This window comes from Trachemys scripta, chromosome 5 (assembly GCF_013100865.1).
Source record: "Trachemys scripta elegans isolate TJP31775 chromosome 5, CAS_Tse_1.0, whole genome shotgun sequence".
In the NCBI taxonomy this organism is placed as follows: Eukaryota; Metazoa; Chordata; order Testudines; family Emydidae; genus Trachemys; species Trachemys scripta.
This window is the reverse complement of record NC_048302.1, coordinates 132998819-133016948: the sequence shown is the minus strand read 5'-3', so window position 1 is coordinate 133016948 and position 18130 is coordinate 132998819. Positions and strand designations below refer to the sequence as shown.

The following is an 18130-nucleotide window of genomic DNA, read 5'->3' as shown; positions in this document are numbered from 1 at the left end:
ACTTCTGTTAGTCTCAAAGGTGCCACAGGACCCTCTGTTGCTTTTTATAGACTATGCACAGACGCTGAGTTCCTGTGTTTCCGGGGGGACGTGCTCAACTCTCGCTCCACCCCAGGCCTTGCCCCCACTCCACCACTTTCCCCGAGCCCCACCCTCGCTCTGCCTCTTCCTGCTACATTCGGTCTCCTCCCCCAAGTGCACCCCACCCTCGCTCCTCCCCTTCCCCCCAGTCCCTCCTGCATGCTGCTGAACAGCTGATCTGTGTGGGGAGGGAGGGAGGGAGAGGAGCTGATCACTATTTTTTTTTTCCCCGTGGGTGCTCCAGCCCCGGAGTACCCACAGAGTTGGTGCCTACGTGACTACGGATCAAGAGAGACTACACTGTGAAAGTTAATAATACTGCAAGCTCAAGTTGCTTTGAATTGTTACAGACCTATCCTAACATTTGCCTATTTGTTGTTTTGTGCAGTTTTTAAGAAATATTACTACCATGAGCACCAAGGAGACAGTTACTTGGAAAATACACGTGCTGATGTCATTCCAAGCCTCAGCATCAATACCACCTTCTTGATGAATTCATCAGTGAGCAGGTCTGTGTCGCTGGAGAATCAGACGGGCATGAATGAGGTCGTGCATTATGGACGTGAAACTGCTGTCCTTAGTCTCATGTTGATGCTGGGAACCCTTTGGCTTGGTCATACACTTTATCAATTTAAGAAAAGGTGAGTTACTTCAGCCTTAGAGTTCATTCTACAGATTCAAATCCCAATCTTGAGTCTAGGGTCTGTCTACCCTGCAAATAGACACCTGTGGCTAGTCCAGGCCAGCTGACTTGGACTTCCAGGGCTCGGGCTAAAGGACCATTTAATACTGGTGTAGACATCAGGCTGCAGCCCAACCTCTGGGATTCTCCCACCTTGCAGGGTTCTAGTGTGAGCCAGAACATCTTCACTGCAATTAAACAGCCCCTTAGCCTGAGCCCTCGAGTCCAAGCTAGCTGGCCTGGGCCAGCCGGGGTTTTTTAATTGCAGTGTAGACATACCCCTAGCGAAGTTAGTGGGAGTTTTGCCATTGACTTCAGTGGGAACAAGAACAGGCCTTAATTTGGCTGGCAATCTGGAAAATCCCAGTCGCCTTCAGCTACGGCGCAGATCAAACAGCGATACAAGTTGTCACGCAGTGCCTGCTAACCAAATTCAGCGGTGGGCTCCGAGAGCTCCACTTGGCCACTACGAACACCGTTGCTTGGCTCAGCGAATAGGCAAACGCGAAGTAAATCTTGTTTAATCAGTGGAAGACATGCTTCCATATCTGGCTGGGCATATTAAGACATTAGTAGATTTTGAAAGTGTTGTGACAGTCATATAAGCTTCCTTTGACTCTCTTGGAGGGTGCATGGCTAAAACCCAGTTAATCTCATAAGAATGGCCACTCTGGGTCACACCAGTGGTCCATCTAGCCCAGTCTCCTGTCTTCCATTGGTGGCCAATGCCAGGTGCTGCAGAGGCGGTGAACAGAACAGGTCATCACTGAGTGATTGTCCACTGTTGTCCACTCCCAGCTTCTGGCAATCAAGCTAGGGACAACCAGAGCACGGGGTTGCGTCCCTGACCATCTTTGCTAATAGTCATTGACAGACCTATTCTCCATGAACGTATCTAATTGATTTTTTTTAAACCCATTGTATTTTAGCCTTCACAACATCCTCTGGCAACAAGTTCCACAGTGTCTTGTGTGAAGCAGTACTTCCTTTTGTTTGTTTTAAACCTCCTGCCTATTAACTTCATTGGGTGACCCCTGGTTCTTGCGTTATGGGAAGGGGTAAATAACACTTCCCTATTCACTTTCTCCACACCACTCATGATTTTATAGACCAGTAAAATATTGCCCCCAGTCGTCATTTTTCCAAGCTTAAAAGTCCCAGTCTTTTTAATCTCTCCTCGTACAGAAGCTGATCCATCCCCCCTAATCATCTTTGTTGCTCTTCTCTGTACCTTTTCCAATTCTAATATATCTTGTTGGAGAAGGGGTGACCAAAACTACACAGTATTCAAGGTGTGGATGTACCATGGATTTATATTCTAATATTTTCTGACTTATTATCTATCCCTTTCCTAATGTCTCCTAACATTCTGTTAGCCTTTTGGCTGCCACGGCACATTGAGTGGAAGTTTTCAGAGAACTCTCCACAGTGACTCCAAGATCTTTCTTGAGTGGTAACAGCTAATATAGACCCCATCATTTTGTAGGGATTATTTTCCAATGTGCATTACTTTGCCTTTATCAACATTGACTTTCTGCTGCCATTTTGTTGCCCAGTCACCCAGTTTTGTGAGATCCTTTTGTAACGCCTCAGTCTACTCCGGACTTAAGCAATTGTGTATGATTGGCAAATTTTGCCACTTCACTGTTTTCTAAATGATCTGGAAAAGGGGTAACTTTTTAGAAATATACTCCCATATTGTAAATGATAATTTCCTGGAAAGGTACTTCATCTCACTTTCCTCCAAAAGCACAAAAGGCAGTTAGCTGGGCATCCAACTCTCTCTGAGTCCATGGGAATTGGGAGCCTTAACTCCTTTTGGAGTCTTTGACAAATCTCTTATTTGAATGGTTAAAGAATGGAAAAGTACTGGAGCTGGAAATTGCAGACACAAGCCGCTTTGCGAGGGGGGCGGGGGGGACTGGAAATAACAGCTAGCTGTCAACTCTTGAGGACTGTGCATGTTTTTCAAGGCCTGAATCTCCAATTTTGTTCCGTTTTGGGTTTCACTGTGATTTTCATCAAACTTCAGAGCCTCCATTTCCTGTAAACGGAGATTCGACTGTTTTAGCTTTCAAAAAACTGGTAGGTACATTACGTCATTAAGGACTTCTTAAAATAATATTGGGAGTGAAGAATTAACAATAGCAGCACTGGGCTGAAGTAACATTCGGTATAGAGCCTGTGGTTTGAATGATTACTCCATTACCGTCGTAGCGGGAAAACTGAGTATGGTGGATGCTAACGGAAAGTTGTTGTTGTTTTTTTTTTTTTTATAATTGCAGCCCCTATTTGCATGCAAGGGTCCGCGAAATCCTGTCCGACTGTGCCTTACCCATATCCGTTCTAACCTTCTCCATCGTAGGCTCCTACTTCTTCAAGGAAATAGAAAGTAAGTCCGCTTGTTTACTCTTCCAAATTACCAGGAGAAAGGCGCTTAAGATGGAATGAAAAAAGAAAACAAGTTTATTGCAAAGAACATTAACATAAAAATACAAAAGTTCTTCAGTATATTGTCTCAAATACATGCCTACACATGCATAACTATGCCTCCAATTCGTCAATAAAAGTTAATTTATGCAAACACCGAATCAAACAGTTGCCTATAGTTTTTCTCAGTGCATTATTTAAGTTTGTCATTTCATTTGAATGTCATTAAAATGTGCATCTGCTGTTAGAAAGAGTTGATCCTATTATTCTCATACAGAACAAAAGGGCAGGGCAATTAGTAGGCAGGAAGGGTTGTTGCCAGCTGTACAGATGTGGTGTTGATGATCTCGGCCTGTTCTTTTAGTCTCCTCTTTATATTTTCCTAATTAAAAGTGTAATGGTCCAAAGCATCTGGGTGATTCTAAGATACACAAGGAAGTCTAACAATGATACACCATTCATTGGACAGACGGATCAGCTTTTCCATATCAGGAAGAGAGAATAGGGACAGGAATTGCATTGACCTGTGATGACGTGAGTGGACGATGTGAGGAAGTGTATGGAAGTAAATAAGAAGTGGCACTTTTGGTGTGACTCTCACTCCATCCAACTGGATTGAGAAGTGGTGAATTGTAGCGTGTGATCTTTCCCTTAGTGACGATGGATTTCTTGTCACCAGCTGAAGCCAGCCCCGTATTATGCTAAAACCCATTGTGCAGCTCATTTGGTGTTGAGAGTATTTTAAAATGCCTATACCAGCAAATTAACTATGAAGTAAGACTGTACAATGAAGATGGCAAATTATTTGTAATTATTTCAGATCCAGAAACGTGCTGTAAAATCCAATGTCTATGATAAGAGTGAGGGGTTTTTTTGTTTGTTGGTTTTTTTGTTGCATTGTCCTCAATTAAAATTTTCATCTCCTTATAAAATAAAAATTGCAGCGTGACTAGCCGTTATCAGTCAGGGCTAAAGTGATAAATATATTTTTTTAAAAACAGTAGATTTATAGACTGCAGCACAAGAAGGGGCCATTATGATCCTCTTGCCTGACCTCCTGCATAATGCAGGCCAGAGAACCCGTGGAACCTGTATCAAAGCCAATAACTTGTGGTTGGGCTAGAACATAAGTTTGCTTCAGGCAGGTAGCTAGAAAACAGTAGGATGCCTCTTTAACACTTTTTTTTCCCTGTGTGTTTACAGTGTCCAAATTTAACTACAACCCATCTGAGAGTTTATTCGTGCTGGCCCCAATCCAATCTCTCTCAATTGGCTCTGTAATGAGTGCCATGGGCCTGGGGTTCCTTCTGTCGATGCTTTTCTTCATAGAGCAGAATATAGTGGCATCACTCACAAATGCTCCAGAGAACAGGTAAAATTGTTAATCCCTTTCTTTCCAAATCAGGGGAGTTCTTCTTAGGGCTCCTCTATGTGAACAATGAGACTGGGGCAGTGAATCTACCCAGCCCTAGCCTTGAACTATCCTTGTGCACCCTGCTAATGCTTGCTAACAGTTGAATAGACTTCTTTGACCTAGTCCTCTTTGAAATGGGAAAAAGAACAGGAGTACTTGTGGCACTTTAGAGACTAACAAATTTATTTGAGCATAAGGTTTCGTGGGCTACAGCCCAGTTCATCGGATGCATAGCCTGGAACATACAGCAAGAAGATATTTATACATACAGAGGACATGAAAAGGTGGAAGTAGCCATACCAACTGTAAGAGGCCAATCAATTGAGATGCTCAAATAAATGTGTTAGTCTCTAAGGTGCCACAAGTACTCCTGTTCTTTTTGTGGCTACAGACTAACACGGCTGCTACTCTGAAACCTTTGAAATGGGACTAGCTCAAAGAGCGTTAATGAACAGTTAACGCATGTCAGCAGGGTACATATGGAGAGCGCCCCGTAGATTCACACTCCTGCTTGCAGCAGTCTAATTGTTCATGTAGAGAAGCCCTGAGATAATTTCACTTCAGTACTATATTACAGTGTTCTGAGTAAAGATGGACTGGGACTGAATTACACAACCTTGCTAGATCTGTTTGTGTACCCCTTATATATTTACATGTGGAAGACTCCAAATTCTTCATACATGGAAAGGTATTTTATGCCAGATCCAGAATTACTGCCTCTAGCCATGTGTTCTTTTGGGAGTGATTTCATAGGTAGGGGTCTGCTTAAATGGCGGAGAAATCACACCCTTTTTTGCAGGTTGGTCACGGCATAAATAGCAAATTTTGCACGTGTAACACATCCATGAAATTTGCTATTTTATGCTGTGAGCGACCCACAAAAACTGTCTGATTTCTCTGCAGCATTTCTCAAGCTAGGGGCCCCGCCCCAAAAGGAGGTCTCAAGCCAATTAGGGGCTATGGCATTGCCACCCTTACTTTTTTGCTGCTGCCGGCAGCGGTGCTGCCTTCAAAGCTGGGCACCCAGCCAGCAGCTGCCGCTGTCCGTTCTGCCTTCAGAGCTGGGTGGCTGGAGACCAGATTTCATGCAATCAGGGACATGTGATTGCAGCACACGAAGTTGTACTCGCGCTAGTTTTGATCAAAGTTAGCTTGAATAATAATAGCAGTGAAGCTACAGCAGCACAGGCTAGCCCTGCCCGCCCAGGACCCTGGGTATGGGCTTGAGCAGCTGCCAGCCTGCGCTACTTTGAATCATAGAAGATTAGGGTTGGAAAGGACCTCAGGAGGTCATCTAGTCCAACCCCCTGCTCAAAGCAGGACCAATCCCCAACTAAATCATCCCAGCCAGGGCTTTGTCAAACCTGACCTTAAAAACCTCTAAGGAAGGAGATTCCACCACCTCCCTAGGAACCCCATTCCAGTGCTTCACCACCCTCCTAGTGAAAAAGTTTTTCCTAATATCCAACCTAAACCTTCCCCACTGCAACTTGAGACCATTACTCCTTGTTCTGTCATCTGGTATCACTGAGAACAGTCTAAATCCATCCTCTTTGGAACCCCCTTTCAAGTAGTTGAAAGCAGCTATCAAATCTCCCCTCATTCTTCAATTCTGCAAACTAAATAATCCCAGTTCCCTCAGCCTCTCCTCGTAAGTCATGTGCTCCAGCCCCCTAATCATTTTTGTTGCCCTCCACTGGACTCTTTTTCCAATTTTTCCACATCCTTCTTGTAATGTGGGGCCCAAAACTGGACACAGTACTCCAGATGAGGCCTCACCAATGTCGAATAGAGGGGAATGATCACGTCCCTCGATCTGCTGGCAATGCTCCTACTTACACAGCCCAAAATGCCGTTAGCCTTCTTGGCTATACTACCATTGTTACTCGAACTAGCTTTGCTGTAGAAACAGATCAAAGCTAGCTCAGGTATTTCTGCATGTGCTGCATTCCCACCTTCCAACTGCAGTGTAAACATACCCATAGTGCCAAGTGTACTCCGGCATTATTCCTAGAAATTTATATTTGGGGATTACATGGCGCAAGATGAGTGGCTACCACCCATTTTGTTTGTTGGGCCAACAAGTACTCAACCTACCTGGGAGCTTCCAAAGCCACCAATGTCTAAAGCAGAGGTTCCCAAACTGGGGGGCATGGAATGTATTCTGGGAGGGTGTGAGAAGGCAGAGCAGAGAGCAGTGGCTTCTGGCTGGGCACCCAGCTCTGAAGGCAGCGCCGCCGCCAGCAGCCACGCAGAAGAAATAAGGTATTGTCACCCTTACTTCTCTGCTGCTGCTGGTGGCAGTGCAGCCTTCTGAGCCGAGTGGCCGGAAAGCGATACACTATATACTGAAATGGCTCTGTTTGAATCAATGATGCCTTACTGTTTTTAATATTTAGTGAGAGTTTAATGATTGATTGATTGATTGATTTGAATCGGTATATGTACTTGTGTGGTATGGGGAGGGGGCGCGAAAACTACTACAGACATGACCAAGAGGGGCGCAATCAAATAAGTTTTTGAGACCCACTAGTCTAGAGGGACCAGATAGTCAGACCCTCTCAAATTGGGTTTGTTGGAACAAAGAAGGTTATTTCAACCCTCTGTTAAGAAAATGAATCGTCAGAAAGCATTTCAGTTTTTGGAAAGAATCTTCAGAAGCAGTCTCTTATGACTTTTGACAAAGACAAAGAACCGGCATTGCGTTGGAGCAGTGAGCAAAGCTTCTGAAGATTGGTTACCTCACCCTGCTGCTTTGCTGTTCTTATTTTATGGATTTTACATTTATGATCTCATTTATTCTGAAGTCAATGGGTGCACCTCCCATTTTGATATGTGGTCAGCCATGTGGTTTCTTGATGTTTGGAATGCAGTGAATATTTTTCTTTAAACTAAGAGCAGATCAACCAAAAAGAGCTATTGCATTATGTATTGCAACTATGCTAATTTAAAAGAATTTTGAAACTGAAAAAGGAGCTTTTGGAACTATGCTGGCTTGCCGCTATATAATTCAGAATATGGAAGCAAAGGAGGTCAGGCTCAAAGTAGGACAGTATGTGTAATCTAGTATCACTTTTATCTAAAAGCTCTGATTTATGCACTAGCTTGGAAACAAGAAGCTACAGTCTTCAAATATTCCCTTTGATGTTTCTATCAACTACAATCAGCTATGGCATCAAGGGTGAATTTATAGGATCCCCCCCCGGGAACTACCATTTTCTCATTGGAATTTTTTTTGCTAATGTAACACATAGGAGGTTTTTTTTTTCCTTGCATAACAATTTTTTTTTTTTTAGTGTTTTTTCTGTTTCGCACACTTTATTTGATAAAGGACCATTAGCACAGGAAAGCAGAGAGAGATGGACAGGCTCAGAACAATTGGGTTATGCGTGTTCTGGGATTTCTTCTCTGTGCCGCTGGAAAATTCTCCTCTATTCTCATTGATGCAGCTCTTTAATTAAATAGTGATTGGCATAAATGTAAGTTGTAAATGGGTCATTTTGCCATTTTCTTGATTGAATTTCTTGAGTCGTTTACTGCCTATGTGACATTAGAAGCACATGTGATGTGGTGACTTTTGGTATTGAGTAGGGTTATAGTTAAAGGGTATGTAACTGGGTTCTTCCTTCAGTATCAGAGCCAAACTGCTAACTCCCACATCAGTGTATTTTTCAAATGGAATGGAGTCTTTCTGTTGTGGTACAGAAAGGCAAAAGATGCTGCTCAACTGAAAGTAGATTGAATTGCTCAATTACAAGACTCTTCAAAACTGGATTGGATAAAGCATTACCAATTAAAATCTAGATCTAGCTGGTCCTGCCTCAGCATAGGATCACAGAAGATTAGGGTTGGAGGAGACCTCAGGAGGTCATCTAGTCTAATCCCCTGCTCAAAGCAGGGCCAACCCCAACTAAATTATCCCAGCCAGGGCTTTGTCAAGCCAGGCCTTAAAAACCTCTAAGGATGGAAATTCCACCACCTCCCTAGGTAACCCATTCCAGTGCTTCACCACCCTCCTAGTGAAATAGTGTTTCCTCATATCCAACCCTGACGTCCCCCACTGCAACTTGAGACCATTGCTTCTTGTTCTGTCATCTGCCACCACTGAGAACAGCCGAGCTCCATCCTCTTTGGAACCCCCCCTCAGGTAGTTGAAGGCTACTATCAAATCTCCCCTCACTCTTCTCTTCTGCAGACTAAATAAGCCCAGTTCCCTCAGCCTCTCCTCATAAGTCATGTGTCCCAACCCCCTAATCATTTTCATTGCCCTCTACTGGCTATCTCCAGTTTGTCACCATCCTTTCTGTAGTGAGGGGCCCAAAACTGGACATAATACTCGAGATGTGACCTCACCAGTGCCGAATAGAGGGGAATAATCACTTCCCTCCATCTGCTGTCAATGCTCCTGCTAATGCAGCCCAATATGCCGTTAGCCTTCTTGGCAACAAGGGCACACTGCTGACTCATATCCAGCTTCTCATCCACTGTAATCCCCAGGTCCTTTTCTGCAGAACTGCCACTTAGTCAGTCAGTCCCCAGCCTGTAGCAGTGTATGGGATCCTTCCTTCGTGCAGGACTCTGCACTTGTCCTTGTTGAACCTCATCAGATTTCTTTTGGCCCAATACTCCAATTTGTCTAGGTCACTCTGGAACCTATCCCTACCCTCCAGCGTATCCACCTCTGCCCCCAGCTTAGTGTCATCCGTGAACTTGCTGAGGGTGCAATCCATCCCATCATCCAGATCATTAATGAAGATGTTGGCCTTGTGGGGGTGGACTAGATGACCTCTCAAGGTTCCTTCCAGCCCTGCTTTTCTATGATTCTGTGATCGGTGAAGAGAAAAATGATGGGTTGACTGGGCAATGTACAGACGGCTTAATAAATCTTCACTGTCTCTTACATCTGTGGTTCTGTACATTGAATTTCAGCATAACTTATCTGATGTTGCCCATTATTCAAATTGAGTACGTGCTGTACATATCTTGAATCAGGTCCCAGGCCATGGTCTGCTTGCTGTCAACTGAATACTTTAAAAACTTATCAAAAAACCTAAGGGCAACATCCCAGGTTGGGACTGAAACAAGGATAGAGTAAGTAGCCAGATGGATCTAGGCTTTGAAAAAAAGCCCACAGTGGCATAGGCAATGAAATACTTTTTTGTATAAGCTAATGGGAAAATCCAAAAAAGGCAGATAGGGAAAGAAAACAATAAAGGAAGCCTCAGGTGTTCAGGTGCTGCTCTGGCAATGTGGAAGAATAGGACGTGAGCTGGGAACGTGCCTGCTCAAAGCTGGCCCATAGGGGAAGCAGGCACATAACCCCAATGGATGCTGCTGATTAAAGGTGTCTTTCCTCAGAGTGGGCCCCCCTACGGGCCTTTAGTAAATGTTTAAGCATGTAGCTAACTTACCAGGCACACACATGAAATGCATCAAAAAACAAGGCCTGGAAAATTTCAACTTGATGGATGAAAGTTTGAGCAACTAAAAACAGGAGTTTAAAATGAAAAATGCTTTGGCAACCCTTGCTATAGCTGTTGCTAGTACTCCAGCGAGAACAGTCGTACATCTGATGGTAATATTAATTTTGAATGAGTTGAGGTATCCTGTTTAATATGACAGTAATAAATTCTGATGAAATTGAGGACTAGACCATTCTTATAATGGGAAATGTTTCTCTTTTCAGTTGTTCTTTCAAACTGATTGCTCTCCCCTGGCAGCAATCACGTTTTCATTACCTTTCAAATTCATGTACTGTCCTCTATAAAAGAGGTCTGTAAAATTCTGTGCGTTGAGATGCACAATCAGTGTCCATCAATGAACATGCTAGCTCAGTCATAGCAAGGGCAGCATTGTTACTACATGGTTGAGTGCACATAAAAACTTTATTAACTAGAGTTTATTTCAGGTTAGTGAAAGGAACAGCTTATCACTGGGACCTCCTCCTTGTAGCTCTGATTAACACGGGACTGTCTGTCTTCGGACTGCCATGGATACATGCTGCGTTCCCTCATTCCCCAATGCACGTCCGAGCACTGGCCTACGTGGAAGAGAGGGTTGAAAACGGGCACATCTATGAGACGTAAGTTTTGGGGACAAATCCATAGAAGGAAAGAGAGATGTGTCTGGGCATCCTGAGGGGTTTTCCGGGGTTCTTTAAATACTACAAATGATTAATTCACATCGTTCAGAACAATCTTTCCTGTCAGTCTCCACCAATCCAGACTGCGGGTGCTAGGAATGTTCTGCCCACATCAACACAGATGCAGCTGGGATGAAGGAAGATTGTTTGGGGGTCCCTTATTGGTTCCAGGACCAGCTATCAAACCTTGTGGTTGATTGTAAACACCACCACTATTCTGCATCTTTGGAGTAGCTGGCAGTTGCACTGCTCTGACAGGGCACTTCCTTTCGGTGCTAGTCTCAAGGTATGCTGCTGGGAAGCCAGGTCTTCCATATCTCAGTACTTTTTTTTCCTACTTTTTTTGGTTCATCTGGGAATCCACGAGAAAAAAAACTTTTTGTTGAACTCGGTCTCCTCAGAGATCTGAGTATTTCTAAGCTCTCTGCGGAAGCCCTGCTGAGCAGTGAGACAGTAGTTTGGCCAGACGCTGCCTGCTTGTCTCATTAGAAAAATATCCAGTGCGACTCCCCCGTGTCTGAAACCTGCAAGGTCAATATTGCAAAGGGTAGAAAACAGTATCAGTGTGGATCTGTTTCAAAGCTCACTGCAGCATCTTCCATTGTACCTCAGGAAGCTGAGAGACTTCTGTTACACAGATAGCTTTCCTGGGGCCACCCCTCTGCCATTAGGTCCTCTTGGGAAAACATTGACAGGACTGAGGCAAGTAGGTGCACACGACCATAAGCTACGCTAAGAATCTTCTCCTTCGTGTTCATTCTGCCCTGAGGTGCTTAGATATATAAATGACAACTTTGAACTGGATGCTGGGGAATGGGAGTATTTTCTGCCTTCTACAGCTCCCGTGGAGATTCCAGATCTCTTGTTCCTCACAAAGCTGTAAACCAGGGGTAGGCAACCTATGGCACGCGTGCCGAAGACAGCATGCAAGCTGATTTTCAGTGGCACCCACACTGCCCGGGTCCTGGCCACCGGTACAGGGGGCTCTGCATTTTAATTTAATTTTAAATGAAGCATCTTAAACATTTTAAAAACCTTATTTACTTTACATACAACAATAGTTTGGTTATATATTATAGACTTGTAGAAAAAGACCTTATAAAAACGTTAAAATTGGCATGCAAAACCTTAAATTAGAGTGAATAAATGAAGACTCGGCACACCACTTCTGAAAGGATGCCGACCCCTGCTGTAAACTATAAACAAGAGGCTCTATGTATTGTTATCTTCCTCCTCCTCAACTGCCTTGTTGTGAGAGGGAAGCTGAAGCAAAGCTTAAGTAGAAAATCAAAGAAGGGTCATTCACCTTTGGGTACGGAAAGCTCCTACCTCTTGCTCTCTGAAAGAAACCAAGCTACAGACTCAGAATACGATGGATACAAGTAAACACAAAGAAATGAGGTTTTTACCCACGAAAGCTTATGCCCAAATAAATCTGTTAGTCTTTAAGGTGCCACCAGATTCCTTGTTGTTTTTGTAGATACAGACTACCACGGCTACCCCCGATAAGTAAACACAAGAATCAAGAACCTCCCCTGAAGTGGGCAAAAAATGTCCTCTCTCTTGTTTGCGGAGAAATCTGCATCAGAGTTTAATCCAGGCCAACCTTGGAGTCTGATCGTGTAGCTAAATTAATTCAAGGTGCTACGCCTCATATAGCGAGGAACCCAGTGATCTAGCCTTGGTTTAAGGATTCTTTGAAGAGGAGCTCGGATTATATTCTGGAGTCTCCCCCAGTTCCCTGTATTTCCTCAGCTGATGACAAGCCTTCTAGGGCCATAGTCTTAGCTGCCAGACTCTAAAAAGTCTCTGTAGAACCTGTGTGAACTGATTTTGAAGAGCTTTTTATTATAAAATGGACAAATTTGGTTAGATTTTGCCAGCAATGGGCACATTCCCTCTTGTTCCCCCTCGCCTGGCCAGATTTCAAGCCCTTGCTACAAAGCATGGAAGTGCTAGAGCTTCTCAACCAAACAATTGTAAGAATTTTTTTTGACATGGGTACAACATATTTTCCCTAATCTTGTTCTTGGAAACAGTTGAACCTTTCTTCCAGAAACTTTTCAGAATAATTCAACTTCATAGACTCATAGACTTTAAAGTCGGAAGGGACCATTATGATCATCTAGTCTGACCTCCTGCACAATGCAGGCCACAGAATCTCACCCACCCACTCCTGTATCAAACCTGTGTCTGAGCTATTGAAGTCCTCAAATCATGGTTTTAAAGACTTCAAGGTGCAGAGAATCTTCCAGCAAGTGAGGGAAGACGCCCGGCATGGGAAATGTCAGCCCAAATGGGTGAAATCTGGCAAGGTTGCAAGCAACTGAGAACTGGTCAGGAAAACTTTGCTATAAGCGGTGCTACGAACGTGGCCTATAAATAGTGTCCTAGAGCTAGAAGCAGATTCACAGCACTTCTCACATCAAGACCATTTCCTATGTACCTAACAGCACTAATTTCGCCAGCAAAACCCATCAGCGCTGTTCCTAAACCATCAGGAGAGGGGACCAGGAGCCTATATTTACCCTGCTAGACTTTCAAGTTGTTTTGATGGGTAGAATTATATCTCTTGGCTCTGAAAATAATCATCTAATCCAGTTCTGCACATAAAGTTCAAACCTCTTACCCTCGCTTTTCTAATTCACACAGGCCCTATCTCCCTCTCTGACCTGGTCTCCTTTGGAATGCCCTCTCTGGCTCTGTCATGTCCAGGTCAGGTTGCAAGCTCTCTTTTACTTGGCTTATGAGGCACCTAGTACGCTTTGTGAATACTCAAAATAACAATTCCGATAAATTTGTGAACCATGAGGCTGCCCAGTAATTGACCCGTTTGCATCAAACATAAATTCCCACTGTATACTGTCTGCTGAAGAGAGCCTGGGGCACTTTTAATAGGCACATTCAGTATTTTCCTGGACAGGCCAAATTAACTAACATATTCCATCCCTCGTGTTTCACTATTAACAGAGGGTCATCTGAGAGGCTAGAATAGAATGTTACTGGTCCTAGAAGCTCCTGAATGGTCACTGATGCTGGGACACAAGCCATCAAAGAATCAGTTATGCTTTCAGCTTGCCTGAGTCCATCATCTCAAGGATCTTTGTTCCACAACAAGCCAGGCCTGGATGCACACCAGTGGGGAATGAATTCCATCCACCTCACTGATTGCTGGCCATCCCAATTCTTCCAAAGGTCCTTACAGAATTTGGGGAAATCGTCTGTAGCAAAATGGGATGAACTTTTCCCTTTGGAGTCTGGATTTTTGCATGAGGATCTGGCCAGTGGTTCTAGGTTTTGCAGGAGGGTCTTGACCAGTGTTAGCAGATTCCAATTTCTGCTGTGCAAATGCAGTTGGGAGATTAAGGGTAATTCCTTTTGATGACTCTTCTGTCATTTTTAGGTTTGATCCTGGATCTGTTGTATCACTCATCCATGGAGCTTAAACATGGCTTTCAAAAGACTTTGCATTCCCCCCTTTTAATAGATGGGCTTTATTCTTTAGATCTTGTAACTAACTGATCTATCTTAATTCTGCCATGTTATTCAAGTATAATATTTTCTATTTTTTTCCCCTCGTTAAAGAGTAACAGGTTGCAGTTTATATTTATTGGCATGGAAGGTTATGTTACCCGAGAAGCCTTCACTTTTGGGAATTTAAGTCTGGATCTCACCACAACCTTAAATGCTGCATTCTTGCATTTATTATATAAAATAGGTGATTTGAAATTCAGTCTCTCCTACAGTAAGGGGAGTGTCTGTATAATATATCTTTTACAAGAATTCAGTGTGGAAAGGATCCACCCCCCATGGCAAGAAATCTCCTATAGGCCAGAAGGAATTGCAAAGCCCCAGAAATGTGTGTGTGTGTATAAAACAGAAAAATGGATCTCCATTCCTGTGACTTTAAAATGCTTTGTTACCAGAAGCTTGGTTGCAGTTCATCTGGAATACAAGGTTCCACATCCAGATAATGTCACCACAGGATGGCAGTGATGGGGTGTATAAACCCCACAATGGAGAGAGGCGGGCACAGGAACAATTCTGGGCCCAGGTAGCCCCACCCTGGCAGGCCTGCTGGGTATGCTCTAGCTGGAGGAGGGATTTGAAAGGGAGTAGTCACTTTAGCACAAGTGGGTGGCAGGCAGAGGGACAGGAGCTGCGCTCATTGCAATAAAGGGGGGGTCCCCAGGAGGAGGGCAGCTGCACGAAGCCGGGACTTCTCAGCCTGTAGATGCCTATAGACCAGGTGAGAAGGGATAACCACAAGCAAGCCACAACGTATCCAGAAGAGGGACAGAGTTGTTGGAAGAGACCATGCAGAGAGTACCTGACACTTTTCATGCGCTACCCAAGTGAGCCATTTGGTCAGAACTTGGTGGAGTGGGAGAACCCGGGTTCCCTTCCCTCCCCCTAACCATGAGGCATGGCCGTTTACCACTAGTGTGGGCTCCCCCACTTACAGGCACTGAAACAATCTTCAGTCCAGTTGTCTCTGTGCTGATATAGGCAGACCTGTGCCAGCAGTTAACCTCTGGATTGGTGGTTAGATTTCCTTATAAGGAAACAAAAATACAGGTAAATTGTCCATTTTTTTTTTTTTTTTTTTTTTTTTTTTTTTATAATCCTCGGAGAGGAGTTTTCCCCTTTTTGCTGTTTTTGGTAGGCACGTAGGCCAATGGCAGAGATTGCTCACATTTAGGGTAGCAATGTCCTTTTTTCTTATCTTATTTTTTGGCTTACTGCATGGGGCACTGTGTTTCACATTCGGGAATGTTTCTAGACTGTGTGTTGTACAGTGTGTTTTAAAGTTACTTTGTCCTTTCTTACTTCCTGTCAATATTTTTCCAGTGACAGGTCTGTCAGTCTAAAAATCTGTCAAATTCTGGAAATTTGCATTAAGTAGTTATGTTTTTAGCATGGTTAATGGGAAATTTGCAGAGCAACTCCCATACGCCACCACAGGATTAAGTTCCTAATTCCCTACATAATTCTCTGAGCATTTTCCCTGATGTATAAACAAGGGGATTCTTGTGTTTATCAAAAATGCTGACAACTTAGTCAGGAGAATGTGTTTTCAAGTGGGTCACTAGTGAGTTTCCACAGAAGCAGCTCCCTGACTTCTTTTTGGAGAGGGGGGCATGTACATGTGTAATAACATATATGCACAAATCAGGTAGTGCTGGGATGGTTTAACGTGCAGAAAGGGGGCTCTAGCATGTTTTAAAGTGATTCTGTTTAGCAAAGTGCAGATAACTAAATAGTTTAGTTTAAGCTCAGATAGGATCCTCGGAGCTGGGGAGAAAACCAGAGTAGAGACAGAAAATTAAATAAGCAAACTTGGTTCTGGCACTTATCCAGCTGCTCTGTTTGAGTGGTGGGCGAAATGCCTGGACTGAGTCCAAGAGGGTTTCTGTCTTCTGAAAATATTAGCATTTGGCTGGAGATACTTGATGATTGTTGAATTGGAATGACACATGTCCCATAGCAGTGTGAGTGAGCCCCAACAGTGAGCATGGGGGTTGACCCATCGTTATCCTTCTCAGTCTTTGCTTCCGTGTCACTGTGTGTCTTCTCCCACCTACAGGATAGTGAGCGTGAAGGAGACACGATTGACTACACTGGTGGCCAACTTCTTGGTGGGTCTCTCGCTCTTCCTCCTGCCCTTCCCACTGCAGTGGATCCCGAAGCCAGTCCTCTATGGCCTCTTCTTGTACATTGCCCTGACCTCCATTGATGGGAATCAGCTCTTCGAGAGGGTGGCCCTCTTGCTGAAAGAACAGGTATAGAGAGTCATCCTGGAACTGGAAATTTACTGCACAGGATATGGAACAAGAAATAGCGCCTTACACTCTGTTTCCTGAGGAAACTCATATAATGAGTTGATTACTACAGCTTCAAAACATTGCCATTAAATTGTCCATGATTATGTGTGTTTTAGCCTCCTCCTTCCCCAAGCCATCCTCCCCACACACTCACACACCACACGCCCTATATAAGCTGTCTTGTGCGTGCGGCCACCATAATAATTACAGGGCAATAGGCCACCACAGGATTCCTGACAGGCTCGCCATTAACCCTGACAGGAAGGGTGCTTCAAAAACCTTAGGTTCCTCTCCTTTGCTTGATACATGAAGGCGCTTTTATTGCCTGCCTTTGCATCACACCCTCATTTTGTGTTGATATTTGTCGTGTGGTTTTTACTTCCTTGCAGGTTGGCAAACAAGGCACAAGCTCTTTGGACCTTGAACTCACCCCTTTTCATAACGAATGGGGATGGCATGTTTGAGTCCCTTTGCACTTAATTTACCCCCAAAACGTTCAGAATTATAGTACCTCTTGGTGTACGTTAGACAGTGAGTTGAACCCGGCTCTCAGCCATGAGCATGCGGCTCCCAGTGAAAATTCCTCAGGGCAACGGTTAGCCAGTAACTTTATTTTTTTTCTATTAAAAAAGAGTGAAACTAGTGCTCGTAAAAGCGAGGAACACCCTGATTGTAAGCTCTTTGCTGCTACAAGGACTGTCCGTCTCTCTTTGGGTTCAATAGCATCTGGTGGGATAGGACATTCATCCAGACTGAGGCATCTGTGTATTACTGTAATACAAACAATAATATTGACTTGACCCACATTCAGTTCAGGCAGATGTATAAACATCTCTGCATGCTGGAAATCTGTGGTGCTGGGAGTGCGGTTCCCCATGGAGCCTCAAGCTCTGCATGCTTAGGATGCCAAACCCCAGGAGTAAGACAAGTCCCTGCCCAAAGAACTTGCAGTCAGAGTAAACAAAGAGGGGAATGCAGCATTCAAAAACACCTCCGTGACTGAATAGTTATGGTTCACCCGTTAGTTCCATGGTTCTTAGCATTGGTTGGTACAGTTTTTCCTGTTCCCTTTGTTTTCTTTTATCTGTATTATAAATTACTTAAACTCTTCCATTTGTTGCCTTTGAAATACCCCATTCCAGCCTGGGGGACTCCGAAGAGTCAGTTACATGGGGCTTCCCAAGCAACTTTTCCCTTCTGTGAGTTTTGCACAGAAGTGACCGAGCTTTAATGTGCTAATCTTTCACCTCAGGAGAAATGGGCTCCAAAGGACCTTATATTGTTACTCCTGCTGGAGACAAACCCTGAAGTGTTTGCAGAGTACAAGCCATAAATGCTTGAACAATACCATTAAATAGATTTGCATGTATTAATATATTTCTACCCTCTGACTGTAAAATATCTGGAACGTATATTTTAAAAGCCAGCCACAATGTCTACATACAGGGATAATATCTATATGCTGTATAAATCCCATAAAATACCAGGTGTATAATGAAGAACAGGAGTACTTGTGGCACCTTAGAGACTAACAAATTTATTAGAGCATAAGCTTT

General features: G+C 43.8%; 1 protein-coding gene across 1 annotated transcript in view; it reads left to right on the top strand.

Moving 5' to 3' along the window:
- The window catches only part of SLC4A11 (solute carrier family 4 member 11), a 148760-nt gene extending 132222 nt beyond the window's left edge, over window positions 1–16538 (top strand). The window contains exons 14-18 of the mRNA XM_034772551.1: window positions 470–722; window positions 3049–3155; window positions 4397–4565; window positions 10516–10689; window positions 16337–16538. Of these exons, the coding sequence (XP_034628442.1) occupies window positions 470–722; window positions 3049–3155; window positions 4397–4565; window positions 10516–10689; window positions 16337–16538 (905 nt within the window). The remainder of the gene's footprint in view (window positions 1–469; window positions 723–3048; window positions 3156–4396; window positions 4566–10515; window positions 10690–16336) is intronic.
- Window positions 16539–18130: the final 1592 nt, after the last annotated feature.